Source organism: Pavona decussata, unplaced genomic scaffold (genome assembly GCF_977016875.1).
Source record: "Pavona decussata unplaced genomic scaffold, jaPavDecu1.1 SCAFFOLD_49, whole genome shotgun sequence".
NCBI classification, from domain to species: domain Eukaryota; kingdom Metazoa; phylum Cnidaria; class Anthozoa; order Scleractinia; family Agariciidae; genus Pavona; species Pavona decussata.
This window is the reverse complement of record NW_028145471.1, coordinates 451,756-470,159: the sequence shown is the minus strand read 5'-3', so window position 1 is coordinate 470,159 and position 18,404 is coordinate 451,756. Positions and strand designations below refer to the sequence as shown.

Genomic DNA, 18,404 nt, shown 5'->3' with positions numbered 1-18,404 from the left:
CTATTCGACCTAAACGGAAGGACTAGGTGACAATTCGGCGCTTGCAAGTTTCAGGTTTCAGCTGTGGACCAGATTTTCATCAGACTGGTCATACACTTCCGGCCTTTCGAACGTTGCCGAGCAACGTCAGGTTTCTGTGTAGGTGGACATCACTTCAGTTGATTAATTATCATATCTAAAAACTGAAAGCCGCAAAGCGGGAATATTGGCCTTGTCCGTGGCTTAATTGAATATTACGTCGTGAATTTCATAGGCTGTGATGATGAATTCATTTATTGTTATATACTAATAGGATCTTCGTTTAGTTAGAGAAGACGCAATTCATCTGTTTTGAGAACACCAAAAAGCGGTTGCATTTCGAGAAGCAACATGAATGGTTTGTATAAATGTGCATAATAGGTCGTCACCAGGAAGACATGAATCGACTTTCCGATTTGCATTTGTGGGCCAATATATGAGTCACACATTATCGGAGTTACAGCAAGTGGACCACGGCTGCATGTTGAATAAGGTAATCCTGAGCACTAAGGCTATGGAACTATGGGGTACAATTTATGCTTGCTAAATTAGCTCTGCTATTCTGCATTTGAATAGCTATGGATTCATTGCAGATTTCTAAATTGAATCACTATAGTGTTACTTCCCTTCCTCGAATTGATCAACACCATGGAGGTTTTCGTCCAGTTGTTTTTCCCACCGATTTCAGCGTTTAAACCATGTTTAGTGAACTTAATCTGTTAATAGCGGGGACGTTTCCAATCTAACGTCAAAGACCAATACGATTTTGGTCACTTTGCCATGAAATCGTGTTCTTCGAAATCAGCATTTGTCTGACGAACTTTTAGTTCCGGTTTTGCGATTTGAGTTCGTAACTGCAGAATTGACCACATAAGCCGCAAACAACGTCTGGTATGAGAGAAAAGGGGAACAAACCATCTAGAAGTCGGGAGAGTGGATGAACAGAATTAAAGAAGATAAACGTTTGCACACACTGCAAATTCACATCGATGAAGATTATTGATCAAGCGTGACCCCTCAACTTGAACTCTATACCATAAAAGTACGAAGTATTACCCTATGGATTATATTTGTTCAAACGACTATTTCAGCTTGCAGGGTGGACTTTTCCGATTTTTTTTTGTTGGGGAACTCCGCGATATTAAAGGGAATTTTAAGTTTCAAAATCAGTTCAGCTTGTTTATTTAAAGCAATGTGGAACACTGCATGTGAAGACAACGGTCTAAGAGAGCTATTTAATGCTCGCCAGTTAAGTCAATGACACTTTGCTTTTTTCATTCATTTATTTATTTTTACACTTTATTTTACCTCAACAGCATTAGCTAGCGTCTTTGCTTAACGTAATTTCCCTGGCACTTGTTCAATGATGTAGACACCATGCCGTAGCTTCGCCTTTGTTCATTAACATTGCAAGGGGGAGGGGATGAGTGAAAAAGCTTGAAAACTTGTCTAGATCGGCCGCAGCGAGGTCTCTGTCCTGAACAATTTGGCCAGTAGTGTTGGCTTAACAGTGTATGAACTTATATTTGGAAGTGCTTGTTATCTGAAGAATGTCTGTCTGGGATTCCGCAACATTTACACTATTCCTACAAAGTTGCAGCTATTGTGTACTTAAGAAACTGTATTTACTTTGTTTCCGACTCTACAGGACCTATAAACTCTCCAGCCGAGATACCTCTCTTGCATTTTAATTCCCTTGGGCTGCAAGCCTCAAATCAGCGCCATCGACAGAAGATCCAGAACTGGTTACAAACGGAAACTCCCCAAATGCAATGTCGGGGGCTCCAGCGAGAGAAGAAGAAGAGCCAAGAACCAGGCCTACTCTGGACGTTAGTGCCTCCGCTAGTTCTCCCATATTTTCATTCTCGTTCTCTGTTAAAATTACTGACAGGCTGTTGGCTGCAGGTGCCTTAGCTGGATTTGGCGTGGGTTTGGCAGTGCTTCTGTACCAGAAGCCGGACCTGGTTGGGAACGCAGTTAGGGGAGCCTTGGAAGGACCAGGGCTTCAAGTGGAGAGGATTATCCCTGGCTCGATTCTTGTCGAGTTACAGTGTGATAGAAAAGAGAGTTTTCTCTCATTCATCGAGGACTTTGAAACGATGAAAGTGAAGCAACGAATTGAAGAGGAATTTTACAAGGTTGGACTGATTGGAACAATCAAAGATCAATTGGTAGTGAGTATCGAAAATCAAGAGGAAGTGTATGAAAAGTTGGACCTCATAAGGTAACGATTCGAGGGAAAACAAAACTAACAGTTTTGCGAGGGAACCGGTAAAGGGAAAGTGTTTTGTTATATTGTTGGAGTTTCGTACGTGAACTAATCTATCTTATTTTAACGCGCATAGAATTTCTCTCTGTAAAATCGCCTGTCTGTCTTCTGTTCGCCTTCCTCACAAAATTCTGTGTGAGAACGAGTCATTTTACGGTTCAGTGTTATTCATATCCGCTTTTCATTGCTTTCACGCAAAATTTCTCAATTGTGAGGCTGCAAAACCGCTTCTTTTCCGACAACTCTATTTTGAGGAAAATTAACGTGAAGAAAAACAACGGCAAATGGGTTTTTCGCCTTTCAGAGACGTGAGACGTGTGTACAAAAAGTAGCGCATCATCTCGTCACGACGTAAACACGTGCTTTTCATACACACACCTGAAAGTCCACTAAAACCCAAAACGGAAAAGATTTTGGTTCCCTTTCATCCTACTTTGGGCTGAAGCGAACTATAATTTTCGTAATGTAGCCCGCGCAAACTACATTTGAATTTAGCTTTTTCCACGTCAGCAAAATTTCTTGATTGCAGTTTAAAGTAAAAGAATAATTCCACTCACGCTTGTTGGGTATTCGACGATTGTTGGCGTCTTCTGGGGCTCCTTCAACCTCGGCGCTACGCGCCTTGTTTGGCTATTTATCATCTCATATCCAACGCACACTCGTCATCTGGGCTGGACATATTCACTCTGAACACGACATACGGAGTCAAAATCGTGCATGATGGAGTGTTTTTTCTAGTGTATTTTTAGCTTTTAATAAGCAAAGGCTACAGGTGCTTAGTTTAAATTTCAGCACAGTTTTAAAACAGAAGAGTGCCAATGGACGATCCCACTAGGGTCCTCGTTAAGGAATAAAGCGACTAATGTCAGTGCTTTTTGAAGGATTGTAGTCAGCAAACATGTTAGGTTGTCTGAAACTGATTTCAAATTATGTAGCATACAAACTTTTCAAAAACTAACATTCATTTTCAGAAAAGAAACCAGCAAGAGCTGGGAGGAAACATCGGTCCTGGATGAGGATGGTAGGTGTTCTGTTCTGTTCTGTTCAAGTGACTTTCAGTGTATACCTATCAGGTTTTTTCATTTTACCTTTTGTTTGTTTGTTCTTTACATTTTTCCACAGTTTTCTTAAATAACATTTTCCATTGTTTGATTCTCAAGGTGTAAAATCCAAACGAGACTTATCAACGAGGCTTTGTGTTGGAGTAGACGTTGGCAGTACAAACACTGACGCGGTAATCTTAGGAATCATTCTAGAACAAAAGAAAGTGCTATGCTCGGCAAAACTTCTTACAACGGAAGACATCACCTCTGGAGTCGTTGAAGCCATCGGAGTGGCCCTGGGGAAGCTTCCGGATGAATTTCAACCTAGTCCAGCTCGATATGTTGCAAGAGTTAACATTGGCACCACTCATTTTGTAAACGCCATCGTCCAGAGAAAGGGATTGGCAAAAGTGGCGGTACTTAGGTTATGCGGACCAGCTACAAGAGCTATTCCACCTTTTAGCGAATTTCCTGCTGATCTCAAGAATGTGATAGGTGGAATGTACTTCTACCTGAATGGAGGATATCAATATGATGGCTCAAGCATAACTGATATCGATGAGGAGGAAGTAAAGAAAGTGATTGAGCAAGTACACGAAGCAGGTTGGTTACCAATTGCCACCTTTTTATGTTATAGATGTGGCTGCGTTTGGTCATTTTAAGTGGGTCCGTTGTTTTTAGTTTTAGATGTATCGTGGATATGAGAAATCCATTCCACCGTAGGATTTGAGAGTTAAACCTGAGACCACCAAAGGCAATACTGCCGAATAAATTGAACCTACATTTATTAAGACGTTTACTACCTTCTTTAACTTGGAACAAGTTCGGCGTTAATCCTGTAACATAATTCACCTCGACACACTTAATTAAGTACTCACGAATAGAGATTAAGAGGCCATTCTCTTTAATACTTCACCCCTAACCTTGCATTTTAACAGAGTAGGGAAAACGGAATTGCAATTCCAGTAACGTGAATGACTTTGAGGAAATAAAACATTAGCCGACTGGTACTACAGCGGACCACTGAGGGAACGGTCGCTAGTCAAACAATGGCAATTGGAATACTCAAAATACCAACAAAAACAAGGCAGTGATCGAAATGTGCCAATCTCTAACAGGCATATCATAACGTGAGCTGTCTTTAGATCGTTAAGCATCTTTTGTATTTTCCCCGCTAACGTAACATTTATATATTAACGGCATGTCACAAAAAATAACGCTATTGAATGACATTTTCATGTTCAATATGCTTAGGTATCAGAAACGTGGCGATTGTTGGAGTTTTCTCGCCTGCTTTTGGAAAACAGGAAAAACAAGTTGCAGATATCATCAAATCTACATGCCCAGACGTAAGTATGACGCTATCCCACGAGGTCGGCCTCATTGGACTTCTAGAGCGCGAGAATGCTGCTGTTCTTAATGAGAGTCTGAAGCCACTTTGTCATCGGACAGTCTCTGCGTTCTGTGTTGCTTTGAGTAAACTTGGCTTGATCTGTCCTTTGTATTTGACGCAAAATGATGGCACCATTATAAGGTATATATATAGGGAGACACTTGCTGTCGCAAACTCATTACACTCTTAACAAACCGTTTACTAAGTTGTTGTTAAGAAATATGTCTGCATCGAGGCGAAGAAACTGTGAACAAAAATAACAGTATTGAATAACGTCTTAATGCCAAGCAAACGTCTAACCTGAGAACAAAACCAGGACTTCGTAAATGATCCTAATGTGTTCAGAAGTAACCTCAGACCTGGCGAATTTGTGCCAAGGACAATTCAATCCTGAGTCTTCTTAGGGGGCCTGTCATCAAGTCTCAAAAGCACTTCTTGGGTTGGAAAGAATATTAGGACTGGTCTCAGGGTAAAACTTCATTCTTAAAAGACTGCTCTAAATCATAATAATATACCAGTATAAAACTCTTACCATCAAGCTGCGGCTTGGGGTTGTGGGCCAGGCGCCAGGGGTACGTTAAGATCCCTGTGTTTCGAAGGATACTTTTTGTGTTTCAATTGTTTGTAACATTCCAATCTGCAGCTTAGTTCTTACCAGTTATCATGAGAAATTGCTGGGGGTGAGGAGGGTTTTCAAACTGTTTCATTCACAGGGAAAGGGGCTTGTTAGGAAGGAGGCGTCAATAGGAAGGGAGTTTAATAGAACGTATACGGTTGATCCAAGAGCATACGACATCATGATCTCTACTTCGAACAAATTACAATGTTTGCAATTATTTTCCATTGGGTAGCTTCACTTATGGTTATCTTAAAGATAACTGTATTCAATAGGAACTCATAACAAGAAGCGTCCATCTGTATTAATTTCTTGAGTTAACTCTTTCCCGAGAATATTAATTTTTAAAACCTGTCTATTGCTATTCAGACATTATTACAATTTAACAGTCATCGCTCTTCTTTGATTCGGTAATTGAACTGTGTGCGTTGTAAAGGTCTCCTAAGACCCATTCTAAAAAGGAATCTACTCGGAAAAAGATTGACTCTAACATGAAGACTAAGCATGCGAGATAAAGGCTCGGGGTCTTGGGTTTCTGCATTTAGTTAGTCTCTTTCGATGCACAATCCTACTCATTTTTGTGTTCCAGTGCGGAGCAGAGTAAGCATCTTCCAGTGTACACGTTTGCATCAGGTCCAACCAATAGCATGCGAGGGGCATCCTTTCTCTCAGGAGCTCACCATGCGATAGTGATTGACATTGGTGGAACGACCACAGACGTTGGAGCGATAACAGGAGGATTTCCAAGGCAAGCGTCTACAAGGGTGAAGGTAAGTTTAACGTTATAACTCTAAAACGAGTGCGGTGAACCCCATCTTTTATTATCGAACTGTGATTAGCAAGTTCAGATACAACGTTTTGTAAAGTTAAAAAAGATGAAGGAAGGGGTTCAGAGCCACTTAAATTTTCGAGCTGAAGACCATGAACAATGGTAACTTTCACCCTGTTTGTTGCATGTATCACCATATCGCCATTGTTACATCTATTTTTCTAGCTTTTGTTTTCATTATATTTGTGGTGATCGTTATACATGATGTGCGTAGAAAAGCCATTTTCAGACATCTCTAACCCCTCAACTTGCTAAATTAGGTTCACTGAATTTATACCGTAGATTGGAGGAGTCACAACCAACCTGCGAATGCCTGATGTACTGAGCGTGGCTCTTGGAGGCGGATCAGTAGTAGTACAGTCAAATGTGAGTACCATTCAACCTAATCCGTCTAAAACGGGCTCTGAGTGTCCGCGCGATGCTTGTGAAGGAAGTTGGCACCACTATCGATCTCCACCACGGAGAATAATGGTCAATTATTAGCATGATTATTTTTTTAATTAAACTTTTGCTTTACGATCTTCCCAACACCAAGGGAGGAATTACAGTTGGTCCTGACAGTGTAGGCAAAAACCTGACTTCTGAAGCGATGGTGTTCGAGGGAGGAAAGACAATGACATCCACTGACATTGCTGTGGCTTCAGGGTTTTGTGAAAATATCGGGAACAAAGAACGAGTAAGGCACATTACAGAGGACGTTAGGATTGGATCACTGGAAGATATTAAAAGAAAGATTGAAGCAGCGGTAGATCGGATGAAGGTACGTTTTGAAAATTTGAAGTTCTTACGAATCGATTCAGAGGTTAACCCTTAACCATTCTATGGCTAACCACTTTACTTTGTTTGTCAGCTGTTGCCGTTTATTGTAAATTGACCTTCCTAGCTGACAAGGATCCAATAAGTAAAAACTCAAGTACACGCTGTTGCAATAAACAAACCACACTGTGGTTGTACGTACTTATGACATTACTCCTCGGTTCAAACCATTTACAAACCACACTGTACATGTTAACTCATGTATTCTACAAGCAATTGCAAAACGATTTGACACACCCCTGTTATTGGGTACATTTTAGAAACACACCATTGTCTTGTTTGTTTCCTCCCCTCTCCCCCCTCCCTTCCTTATCAATGTTGAACGAAATTCACAATGACATTCAACCAAGCAAGCCTCAACACTGAAAGTTGGGACGCCGGCTTCAAGGGTATTACATTGTTCATTGGCCTTTAAGAGTGTGTTATTTGCAGGAAATAGGGAAAATGCTCAACACCTTTTTGCAACTGCTTGTAGCACTTTGGGATCAACTGAATTATAAATTTAATCAGATCAACATCAAACTCATACAGTCATCATCCTTATCTAAGTCTCACTTGAACCTGGGAAAATTTTGTGCTAGGTGAATTTCCTTGTAATTTAATTTATTTCTGTTATACCATATATTGCTAGTTACCCCCAACGCCTTCCTGAGCACGTTAGAGGTGCTTTAACTCGTAGTTAATTTCTCTTACATAACATGAATCATAATACTTAATAAAATGCTTACTCGTCGCCTTTTCGGCATACAGCTCAGTGTTGAGGATCAGCTGGTTGTTCTCGTTGGAGGCGGTAGCATTCTCGTCAAGCCAGAAGGGTCAGAAACCCTGAAAGGAGCTTCTAATGTCATCTGTCCAAAATACTGTCAGGTGTGGGTTTTTTTTGCAGCGCTTTGATAGTATTATATATTGTAAAATTTGCTTAATGTGTTTTATAGTCTATATCGCTATCGATATATCATGGACTATAAACATATTGTTAAATCGTTTTCACAACTGGCATACAAGTTAAGATTAAGAATGACGCCATAAACCTGGTAACTGGTATCGATAGATACTGGGAATGAGGGCACTCGTCACCAGGGTCTTGGCGATATTTAAAATGGCGGACGCGGTTGCCACAGTAATATAGGGGAATACACAACTTTTTACATTCAATATTAGAAAACTAATCTTGCATCTTGCGTCCGGGTTTTCTCTTTCTCTATTTGCCTGAGGTATCCAGAGAGCGGGCCGATATCCAGTGATAGTGCGTTAGTCAATTCCAGCAGTGTCCATCCTCCGGGCATTTGTGTGGCATTTTTCCTCACTGTCTGTCCCAAGTGCCGGTAATTAGTCCACCCCAAGGCATTTGACGGCCTCATGCTCGAAATTGTTCTCTCAAAAAGTGTGGGGGTTGTCTATCTCTAAACACTCTTGACGTAGAGAGATGAAACTTTGACAGATACAGACATTATTGATTTGCGGTAATTTGGTACTTTTAAATTATGCAAATTAGGTCACGTGACTTCCATCGGCTGAAAAAGCTTTATCTTAAAATGGCAACACTTTTTCTTGTGTCTTTAATTTATTTATCATTTTAATAATGTTAAGGGCGTTTAATATATTAATTCTGTGCTAGGCCTTCTTAAGATTTTTCTAAGTGAAGGCCTAACGTAGGGGGATAATTGCCTTGGGGGACTGGGTACTAATCGAAAAATTCGTGTATTTCAAAAGTTAATTAAAAATTCAACAGGTTCCAGGCACAGTTTTGTAGATGCATTTATTGCAAGTTGTCTTGTACCAATCAGGTTAAATATCTCACAACGAAAAGTGTTGCCATTTTTGCTTTTATTATTTTTAGTAAATTGTGGCCGGGCAAAGTCACGTGACAACATTTACATAATTAAAAAACACCAAATTGACACAACTTGTCAATATATGTATCTGGCAAAGTTTCAATCTTCTACTGCCAAAGTGTTCTGAGATAGATCACCCCCTTCACTTTTTGAGTGATAAATGGGGGGCCCATGCCTTAATTTACCTGAGTGGTTTTCACGTCATGGCATTCTCATTACCTTTTAAATGATTACCAATGTCTAAGGAGGATACTGGAACGATAATGAGAAATGAAACTGATTTGTTTCGTAATTGATCCTGAATTGGCTTTCAGTAGAGTGAAGGTAATCTTAGAAACATCGAAATCAACTTAACTTTTTAGTTGTACCCCTGGGCATTTGGACGCCTTATTTATTCCCAGCCGTGGGGCATTTGCCAGTTTGCTTTCAAAATAGCCTAATGTCCGAGGGTAGGCCGTTTGGTGAATGCATGCTAAAGCGTAACCTATAAGGCCAATTAAAACTTAATGTGGAAATTACAAGATCTCAGTAATGCCTTTTGTACCGTGTCAATTTACTAGGTTGCGAATGCTGTTGGTGCTGCTTTGAGCAAGGTCAGCGGAACGTTTGATCAGGTCATTCCCATGGGTAAAACAACACGGGAAGAAGCTCGTCAACATGCTGAGAGAGAGGCGTGCAGAAAAGCAGTCGAGGCAGGAGCTGACGAACAAACCTTAGAAGTGATTGACGTGATGGAAGTCCCGCTTGCATACCTACCTGGAAATGCTGTGCGTTATTATCTGAAGGTCGTGGGAGACTTAGCAGAGTCTAAGAAGACTCCAGGAGAATTTTTTGAGCCAGGTATACATACAGTTGTTGTAGAATGATTTTTGATTGAGTGTGAAAATTCTGTGATTGGTTTTAAAAAATCAGTAGCCAGTTTGTGAACCGATGAAAAAGAAAGGCAAACCTAATCGTGACCTGTTCACCTGTGTCTTCCCACACATTGTCCTTGTATTTACTCTGAGTTATCGGGGCAGTGTCACCTATTTGCATTGTGACTTTGAATGGCTGCAAAACATACTTGCATCCATGGAACATTAAAATAATGGTTCAGTTTTGTGAATAGTTACCCCACTGGTACACAGAAACAAGTATTAATTATCTGTGGCTGTGGATGACCAGGATGGAAATGGATTATAACTTGAAAAAATTCGTTCTTCCAGTGCATTTTGGAGAAATCGAGGAAACACTTGTGTAGTGTGTTCCTCACCGAAGAAATCGTTAGCGTTTCCCTCACTGTGATTTAAAAACAATTTGATGTTAGAGAAAAGGTGCCTTGTCCAATGCTTGAGCAGTTTTGACCAAAAAGCAAAGAGATATCCGCAACGGTGCTCCCTTAAATCCCGATTGAAGGTAATTGTTTTGTCTCTGTTACATTAATCAAGCTCTTTTCTTTGTTCCTACATGTGAACAAAAAACTCAAGAACGAAGGCAATTTTTTGACAAAGCACCATTACTCAGACCTCACAAATTTGTTAAACCAAAAAGATATCATTTCTCTTTCATGGCAAATTGAGCTATTTGGAAAGGTTGGTGGCTACTTTAACTACAAAAATGTTGGGACTCATGATTTTCAGATGATAAGTTAGGTAACATAAGGAATTAAAGGTAAGATAAGATATTATGGACGTAGAAAACTAAAGGGGGCCTATTAGCTCGTTCGATTTTCCTACCCAGCTGACCTCCTATATTATTTTCTGGTTGTATCGTCTAGGGATGTGTTTTATATAGCCCGAAAAAGCCGTTCTTGTGTCCGAAGTGAGCTATGTGGATCATGTGTTGAGTGTAGGCGAAGTGAAACCAGACCGGCTTAAATTAAAGTTGATTAAATTAATTTTTTTTGTCCGTTTTTATTTCTTCTGACCCTTTGAAAAACTTTCGTTTATTAAGGTAAGGGAATAAGTGGTCGTGAATCAACCGACGAGCCTCCTTCTATCGAAGAAGCCCCTTCCTTGGCAGTTCGAGGCATTGTAGAAGAAGACAGGATTGTGTTCAGAGACCCTTATGTAGATCCATCTTCTGGGGACTGGATTCTGAATGAGTTTGATATCGAGTGTATCGCTATCGGAGCAGGTATTATGGGATGTGGTGGAGGAGGCAGTACCTACCTTGGTAGATTGAAAGCTCTAGAAATCATCAAGGCAGGAAAGGAAATCCGAGTTATTCACCCTAACAGGTGAGTTTCAGTCATAAGATAAATATGAAAACAGAGGGAGATGTCCATTTATGAGAACTGGTCAGCCAGTTCAATCCTTTCGCAAGTGGAATGCATAATTTAAACATACCACGGTGCCACTTTTTTCAATTGCTTCAAATTGGTGCACACTAGTCGCAGAATTTGCCATTTTTGAAGAATCCAAAGAATCATATAGTCCTTCAAATTGGTACACTCCATTTACAGACCAACCGGGTCTGGCCGGCCAGTTCTGACAAATGGATAGCGCCCAGAGATTCACACTATAATTTCTCACGTTGAGTAGTCTCTAACTGCAAAGAAAGTAACTCCACCTTGGTAATAAACTCTACAACAGAAGTTCATTTGTCCTTATTAATTAATTTTATTGTTTGAATTTTTCTTTGGTGTTTCTTTAAAACCAAATTGTGTAAATTTGTTACATTAGCTACATTACAAAACCAAATGTTACATTAAAAGCTATTCTCAGTAGAAATGTAGAAATTATATTCATAATCGCTATTCATTAGTAATTAGGCTGCAAGATACTTTTCTATGACAGAAAAGTCAACCATACGGTAAAGCCAACTTGACCATCGCTCATAATGAAAACTAACTGTTTGAGGAAATAAAGAAATCATTGACGTCGAGAAACAAGGATAGTTATTTCGTAATTAAAAATAGCTCAAATAATGTTACTTTCTTAGCTTTGGACTGGGCACGCGTGGTGGTCTTTGAGCGAATAGTAGAGACCTTCAGATTTAACTACGAGTACGAGATTGAGTTTTCAGACCTCGGTAGCTTGGTTCAGATAAGCGCTTGTCACACCAGCCTTGTTTCTAGGGTCTCCTTATCTGCTGGTAAACAACAGAAGAAGCGAGATCTAGAGTTCTTTGAGATGCGACTGATTTGAAATTTGAAAGTTGTACCCATGCTCAATCTCGTACTCTTACTCTGAAGGTCCCTAATGAATAACGGTTTAGGCAGTAAAATTCGATTAATTCACAATAAGGCAAGTCACGTTGAATATTTGCTAACAATGTATATTTAAATATAAAAGCTACTCTGTCCCAAGTGTGATGCTGGCCTCTGTAAGTGGAAATGTCGTAATTTACTTCGTGATTTATTTGATTTTCAGATTGGGTTCATCTCCAGAGCTGACCGGTCCAGTGGCAATGCCAGCTCTCATGGGCGCGCCTGTGATCGATCTCGAGAAACTGTTCAACGGTCAGGAGACCTCTTCTGCGCTTCAAGCAGTTCAAGCGATTCTATTCAATGGCAGTAAAATTAAGGAACGAGATGTTGCAGTTGGTATAAGGATTGCTGAAAATGTCCAAGACTTGATGTCTCAAGAAACTGAGGTATGGAAGGCGGGCGCTGCGTTACCCTAATGTTCAGAAAAATGATCAAAACTCAAGTCCGCATTGCAAATAAAGACTTTCATTTGCAATTGTATTTCGGTGAGGCCAGAGATGTTGTAATTATATGGAAATCATGTTTAATCTTTTCATTTTTTCCTGACTGTGTGGATATTGCAATTGAGTTCATATAAGTATGATGGTGGATCTCTTTAATGTCTCCCTAAAGCTAATTATAAATATGGAAGTATGGTCAGGTGACAAGAATTTAAAATAACATTCAGACTTGTAGCGAAGGATGACACTTTAGTCTTGGCTTAATTGCGAAGTGAGAGGCTCGAAACGAAAGGGATTTCAAGGGTTAATGAACACAAATTGTAAGTGTTTCAACTGTTTCGAATCCCGTCACTGATTAGCAAACTGACGTAAATAATAACTTGAATTGTTTTCTAAGTTCACTGCGATTGTACGGCTGACGCTTCCCAAACACACCGTTGAAGGAAGAAAGCGACAAATTCAGAACAAATAAAATCTTAAACTTCACAAATCCCTGGCTAACGTTGACTGAGAAGTAACGTCTTCACACATAGGTGCGAATTAGACGGTGCCTCCTTTTGCCACTGCGCATACGTTCTGCACATCTCTGTATGGCCCGTGAAACTCAGTATTTAAAGGGGCAGTGTCACCTATTTTTAGTGTCACTATGAATAGCCAAAAAAAAACATATTTGTTTCAATGGAATCGTTGAAATATTGGTTGAGGTTTGTTAATAATAACGCTACTAGAGCACAGAAACTGTTGTTAACTATGTCTGGCTGCTGATGGCTAGGATGGAAGTGGATTGCAACTTGAAAAAAGAGGCCAATTTGTTCTTCCTGTATATTTTAGAGAAGTCACTAAAAGTTAATTCTAGTTTGTTCTTAATTAGAGAAAAACCTTAATATTATCTTCCCAATGTTGTAAGAGCAATTTCATGTTACAAGACAGCTGGTTCGTTGTCAAATATTTGAGAATTTTTGACCAAAATACAGCAAAATCATCGTGACAGTGGCCCTTTAAGGACGGTTCCTCCTTATACAAGGTATGTTTGCGTGGCTTATGACTCTGCGGGAAAAGTAGATCTTAGCAAGGGCTACTGGAATCCCAGAGAAAATTGGGGGTAACCACGAATTAATAATTAAGCTTCAATTTTGGGACCAAAATGTCATACAGAAAATATATTTTTTATGTATTTCAAAGATTTTGAAGAATTATTGTTGCTTACTTATCTGAAATATGCGTGGTTATCCCCAATTTCATTTTTTGGATTCTAGCAGCCCTTGCTAAGATCCGTTTTTTTCCGCATAGTCAAAAACTGATACCTTTGAATTAGGAGACACCGTCATTAAGAAAAAGGCCTCCGCTAAACACTACTGATGAGCAAATCCCCTAAATAGTAGCCCTGCTAGGATTCAATAAGCACTTAATGACTGGCCCCAAGGGAGACAGTGAGTTTTGTTTCCCCGAGTCTAAAGTCCAAGTTGTTGCCTTCCTGGAGTTTGTGAGTGTTGCCCGCCCTAGGGAGTTTGTGAGTTTTGACCCATGGCACGTGACACGTTCTCTTCCAATCGGTAAACGTATTTGAGTTGGGAGGTATAACAGACCATAGTCTTGTGTTGTCTGTCAACTTGTCTGGTACCCAATTATTTTTTAACTAACCAAAACGTTGTGTCCCGTTATCAAAGTGTTTTCTCTTCAGTTCGTTCACCAGCAACATCAACTACACAAAAAGATTGTCGCTATTGTGTGCGCTGATATAGGAGGCATCAACTCCATGGAGCCTTTAATATCTGGGGCAACATTAGGCCTTCCCATCGTGGACGCGGATGGCATCGGGCGAGCCTTCCCTGAGCTGCAAATGACACTGCCGTTTGTTTATGGTAGTCCGTCATACCCTGCGGCGCTTGGAGACGAGAAAGGAAAGGTTGTAGCAGTGACGTTCGCTGAGTCGCCTAAGCACTTGGAGAATTTCTTCAGGCAGAAGACAGTTGACATGGGGTCTGTATTGGTTAATATAAAGAAAGTAACATATCAAAGACGCGAAGGGGTGTTAAATCCAATTTTCAAACATCGAATAAGAATACATCAGGTTGAAAATACGTGGTATTTTCTTTAACCAATTCCGAGGTGTTTGGAAATCGGATGAGGCGCTCTATGAAGTTTTTAATATAGCTTCCTAAATCATTTTAAAATAATTCTTGAAGAAATTCAAATGAAACGTTCACCAATTTTTCTGCCTATTACGGTCACATTTGGGAAAATCTTCTCCAAGATAATTATCTCCTTTGTTTTCTCTTCATAATGTCTTAATACTATGTATTGCTCATCAATGCGGTTTGGTGAGTGTTTGCCGATTGATTGGCTAACGCAAGTCAAAAGTGCTCCCTCTTGTTTTTGTAACTTGAATATGAGAACCTTTGCGCTACGTTACCTCTCTCTTTCGGGGTGTATGTGGGTATATCATCGAATCATTAGAGGAGTTTGGTAAGATTGTCGTTGTCACCCTACCTAGTTGAAGGTAGCAATACAAAAACATTTGCCCGTTTTTGTTGTTTCGAGTCGACTAGTAACTTATCAATCAATTCCATATGATCCGGAATATTGGTGTATAACAAGCCAGCGGATAGTGATTTTCGCGCGCTCTGATTGGCCACTTAAACTCAGGATAGTACTTGCCATTCACCTCCCGGTATTGTCCTGGATTTCGCGCGCTAGTTTTTTAATCAAGTCAGGATTAAAAAGACTTGTAAAATTGTTAGGGGTGGCTGTCCGTTGGTCTGTTATAAATTAAAACGCTAGATATCCACCTCCACTTCGGTTAATAACTATTAAGTATTGATAGGCGTTAAACTTGAAATTGAATGGCAGCATAATTCTCCAGTTCATTTAAATATTTTGATGTACCTCTTTTCTTCTCTCACTTACAGCTGTTCATCTGGCTTCGCTTTTGTTCTCGCCTGGAAGGATGTAAAACAAAGATGCATTTTATATTCCTTGAGTCGCACATGGCGGTTGGGTAACTCGGTGCTTCGTGCAAGACACAACAAAGCGTCCCCCCTGGATACCATCCTTGAACATGAGAATGGGAAAATCCTGATCACTGGGAAGGTTTGGAAATTTTGCTTTTTTCTGCAGCGTAATCTAGTCTTAGAACTTGTAGTCGAAACTTCTTTCCTTTCAAGGGATCCTCTAACCCCCCGCTATCTCTTGGCTAGTCGATCACATAAATCAATCCAATGGAAAGGTTTCCAATAATCTTTCAGCTTTATTGAGCGAAATTAAAAACGAGAGGGTACACAGCAAAAGGTCTTGATATCAGTTAAACATTCATTGAATCACGTTGCAGTCCCCGCAGTTGTATAAACATATCCTACGCTATGATTGGTTATCATTGTTAAAAGAAGTCTTCAAACCTAAAATGTCGCAAGTGTCTAAGCTCAATAGATATGTACACTGACCAAACAATGAAAATCGCAATTAGTTTGAGGCCTGGTATCATATAATCACCAATCACCAATTGACTGCACTTCAGTTGACGTTTTTTTTTTTTTAAAGTTCAAAACGGTTCTTGCTAAACGAACATTTAGTTAATATCTAGAATTTTCACAAGTTTGAACAATTTTGTTTCTGCATATTCTTATTACCCTTGGTTTTGTAATGAATTTTCCTCACTTTTGTAACGCACCTTAGAACTTTTGGATTTGGGCTCTATTTAAACAATTTTCATTGTAAATGTAATAAGCTTTATAGTTTCTCTTAGGTCTCCTCGCTACTTTTTCATTATTTGTATGTCCCGTGTCGCAACTTCTTTTGTCGGGCAAATAAATCTCGTACCCAGAGTCCTTGGGCTCTTTGGCCAGCGGTTGGTCGCCAGGAGAGACTCTGGGGTACTTGAATTTTATTACCACAGGATTTCTGCGGTAAAACAATGCAAGCTGTTACAGGGCAGCCAATCACAAAATTAAATGTTCTCGAATTCTACAGAGTTTCTCCTGGTAACCAACCACTGGTCAAAGATCCTGAGAACTCTGGGTACGAGATACGGGGCAAATAAAAATAAAATAAATAAAATAAAAATAAACAACAGAAATTTTGTTGACAGATCGCTGACACAAGCCGAGTGACTGAAGGCGCCTTCACTAGAGGAAGTTTAACAATTCACGGCTCTGGAAAATTCAGTGGCACAAATTTTGGCATTCAATTCCAGAATGAAAATTACGTGGCTTTTAAACTCAAACCTGATGACTCCAAAGATATTCTGGCCACAGTTCCTGATCTTATCACTATAGTGGATGAAGACACAGGGCAGCCAATCACAACAGAGGAAGTCCGTTACGGTCTGCGCGTAGTTGTCATTGCAATGCCCTGCTCTCCGCAGTGGGCCACCCCGCAGGGACTAGCGACTGTCGGGCCTACAGTGTTTGGGTATCAAGGTGTTGATTACAGACCCATCTCCGTTTACAAGGAACATTCTCCCGTTCCTTTACCAAGAGATTGAATAGTTGCCATGTTGCGAATTCAAACAGTTCATTATTAGAGAGATTTAGTAGGGACCTTAAGGTGCTTAAGATTAAGGGATTTCCACTTAAACCGCAAACCGCAAACGTCGGCCAGCCGTGTACAGTCCACGTGATTGTTCCACTTTCTCAATCTTAAACGAAACTGATTTGGGCGTACTTTATATTCTTCAAGTTAAAAGGAGGGTAGCCTTTTGCACCTTCCCCCTCCCAAGGAACTCAAGAAAAACCCAGACTCGCTAGGGTAAAATATTACATTCTAGTTTTATTTTATGTTCTCACAGTTACTGATAACGGATAACAGATTTTACTTGTATAGATATCAAGCTGAATTTTCGAAATATCAAAAGTTGTGTACAACTTTGATACTTTAAGATTGTCCGTAACATGTTCTTTCTAACCAGTACACTGTCACAGAATATATGAAAGAGATTGGTGCATTTGTCCACCGAATGTTTCATTTTGAGTATTGGACCTGCTAGCCATGGGTTTCAGTAACAATCCCACTCAATCTAGAGGTGATCGATGGAACATTGCATGAAATTTAATTCAAATTTATGCATTTAAACTCTTAAGTCAAGTTTAGTGCATTGAGCATTACTAGCATTAAGGTCTCTTTTAGTAGGGTGGGGCTGATCGATAAAAGTACTTTTTCAGTGGACGAAATAAAAATGAAATGACCAAATCAAGAAACAATGCTTGTCTTCATAAAAGTAAATAACAAGTATATGACGAAAGTAAGAAACCAATGCTTGCCATTACTCTTGAGCTCCAATGCTTTTTGTTGCTTTAAAACTCCATTCTAAACCTAATAAATTTTCGTGCATGTATTTACAGTAAGTAAGGACTTGGTCGTATATTTCCTAAAAGATTCATGTTTCTGTTTTTTTTTTCTTCTTGTAATCATGTCACTTTGCTTGATAAACCTTTGGGCAAGTAAGGTTAACGTTGTAGTCGCCAGGAGAGCCTTTTAAGCCCCGAGACAATTACGTCAATTACGTCTTCCCCTAGTCTATCCACCTTCAAAAGAAAGCTTCTTGATTTCCTCAGTTAATTGCATGAAACGTCCGACTCTGTTATGTCTTTATAGTCTTACCACCACCGTATGTTAAAAAATCTCAATACAATGTCTTTACTGGTCTTAAAGTCCCAACATATCTCCGAGGAGACCTCTCAGTATAAGCTCGGGGGTTTCTTGAGGTCTCCTCGCCACTTCTTACTTCTTTTACTATTATTATTTACTCTAAACTTATGTACTTGTAATCCTAGTCTATTATTCATTGTAACTTTCTATGTTTGTATGTCGTGGTGAATAAATAAATAAATAAACTGCATTCTGGTCTACAAGTGCCAGTCTAAGACTACCTGAGGTGTTTTACGGTAATTTTCCCTGTACTTTGGCCAACACTGCCCAAATATTTGCCAGAGAACCTTTTTTTAACATGAAATTGCTGTT

The 18,404-nt window shown here is 39.7% G+C and overlaps 1 protein-coding gene across 1 annotated transcript; it reads left to right on the top strand.

The window, feature by feature from the left end:
- Positions 1–258: 258 nt before the first annotated feature.
- Positions 259–17,841, top strand: LOC146481475 (uncharacterized). Its single transcript, XM_085108240.1, has 15 exons — positions 259–511; positions 1,667–2,242; positions 3,259–3,308; positions 3,448–3,933; positions 4,585–4,864; positions 5,929–6,109; positions 6,451–6,534; positions 6,704–6,928; positions 7,735–7,851; positions 9,380–9,659; positions 10,752–11,037; positions 12,173–12,395; positions 14,143–14,429; positions 15,359–15,539; positions 16,534–17,841. Exons 2-15 carry the CDS (start codon positions 1,791–1,793, stop codon positions 16,927–16,929), a joined length of 3,528 nt encoding a protein of 1,175 aa, XP_084964366.1. The 5' UTR covers positions 259–511; positions 1,667–1,790; the 3' UTR covers positions 16,930–17,841.
- The last annotated feature ends 563 nt before the right edge of the window (positions 17,842–18,404 follow it).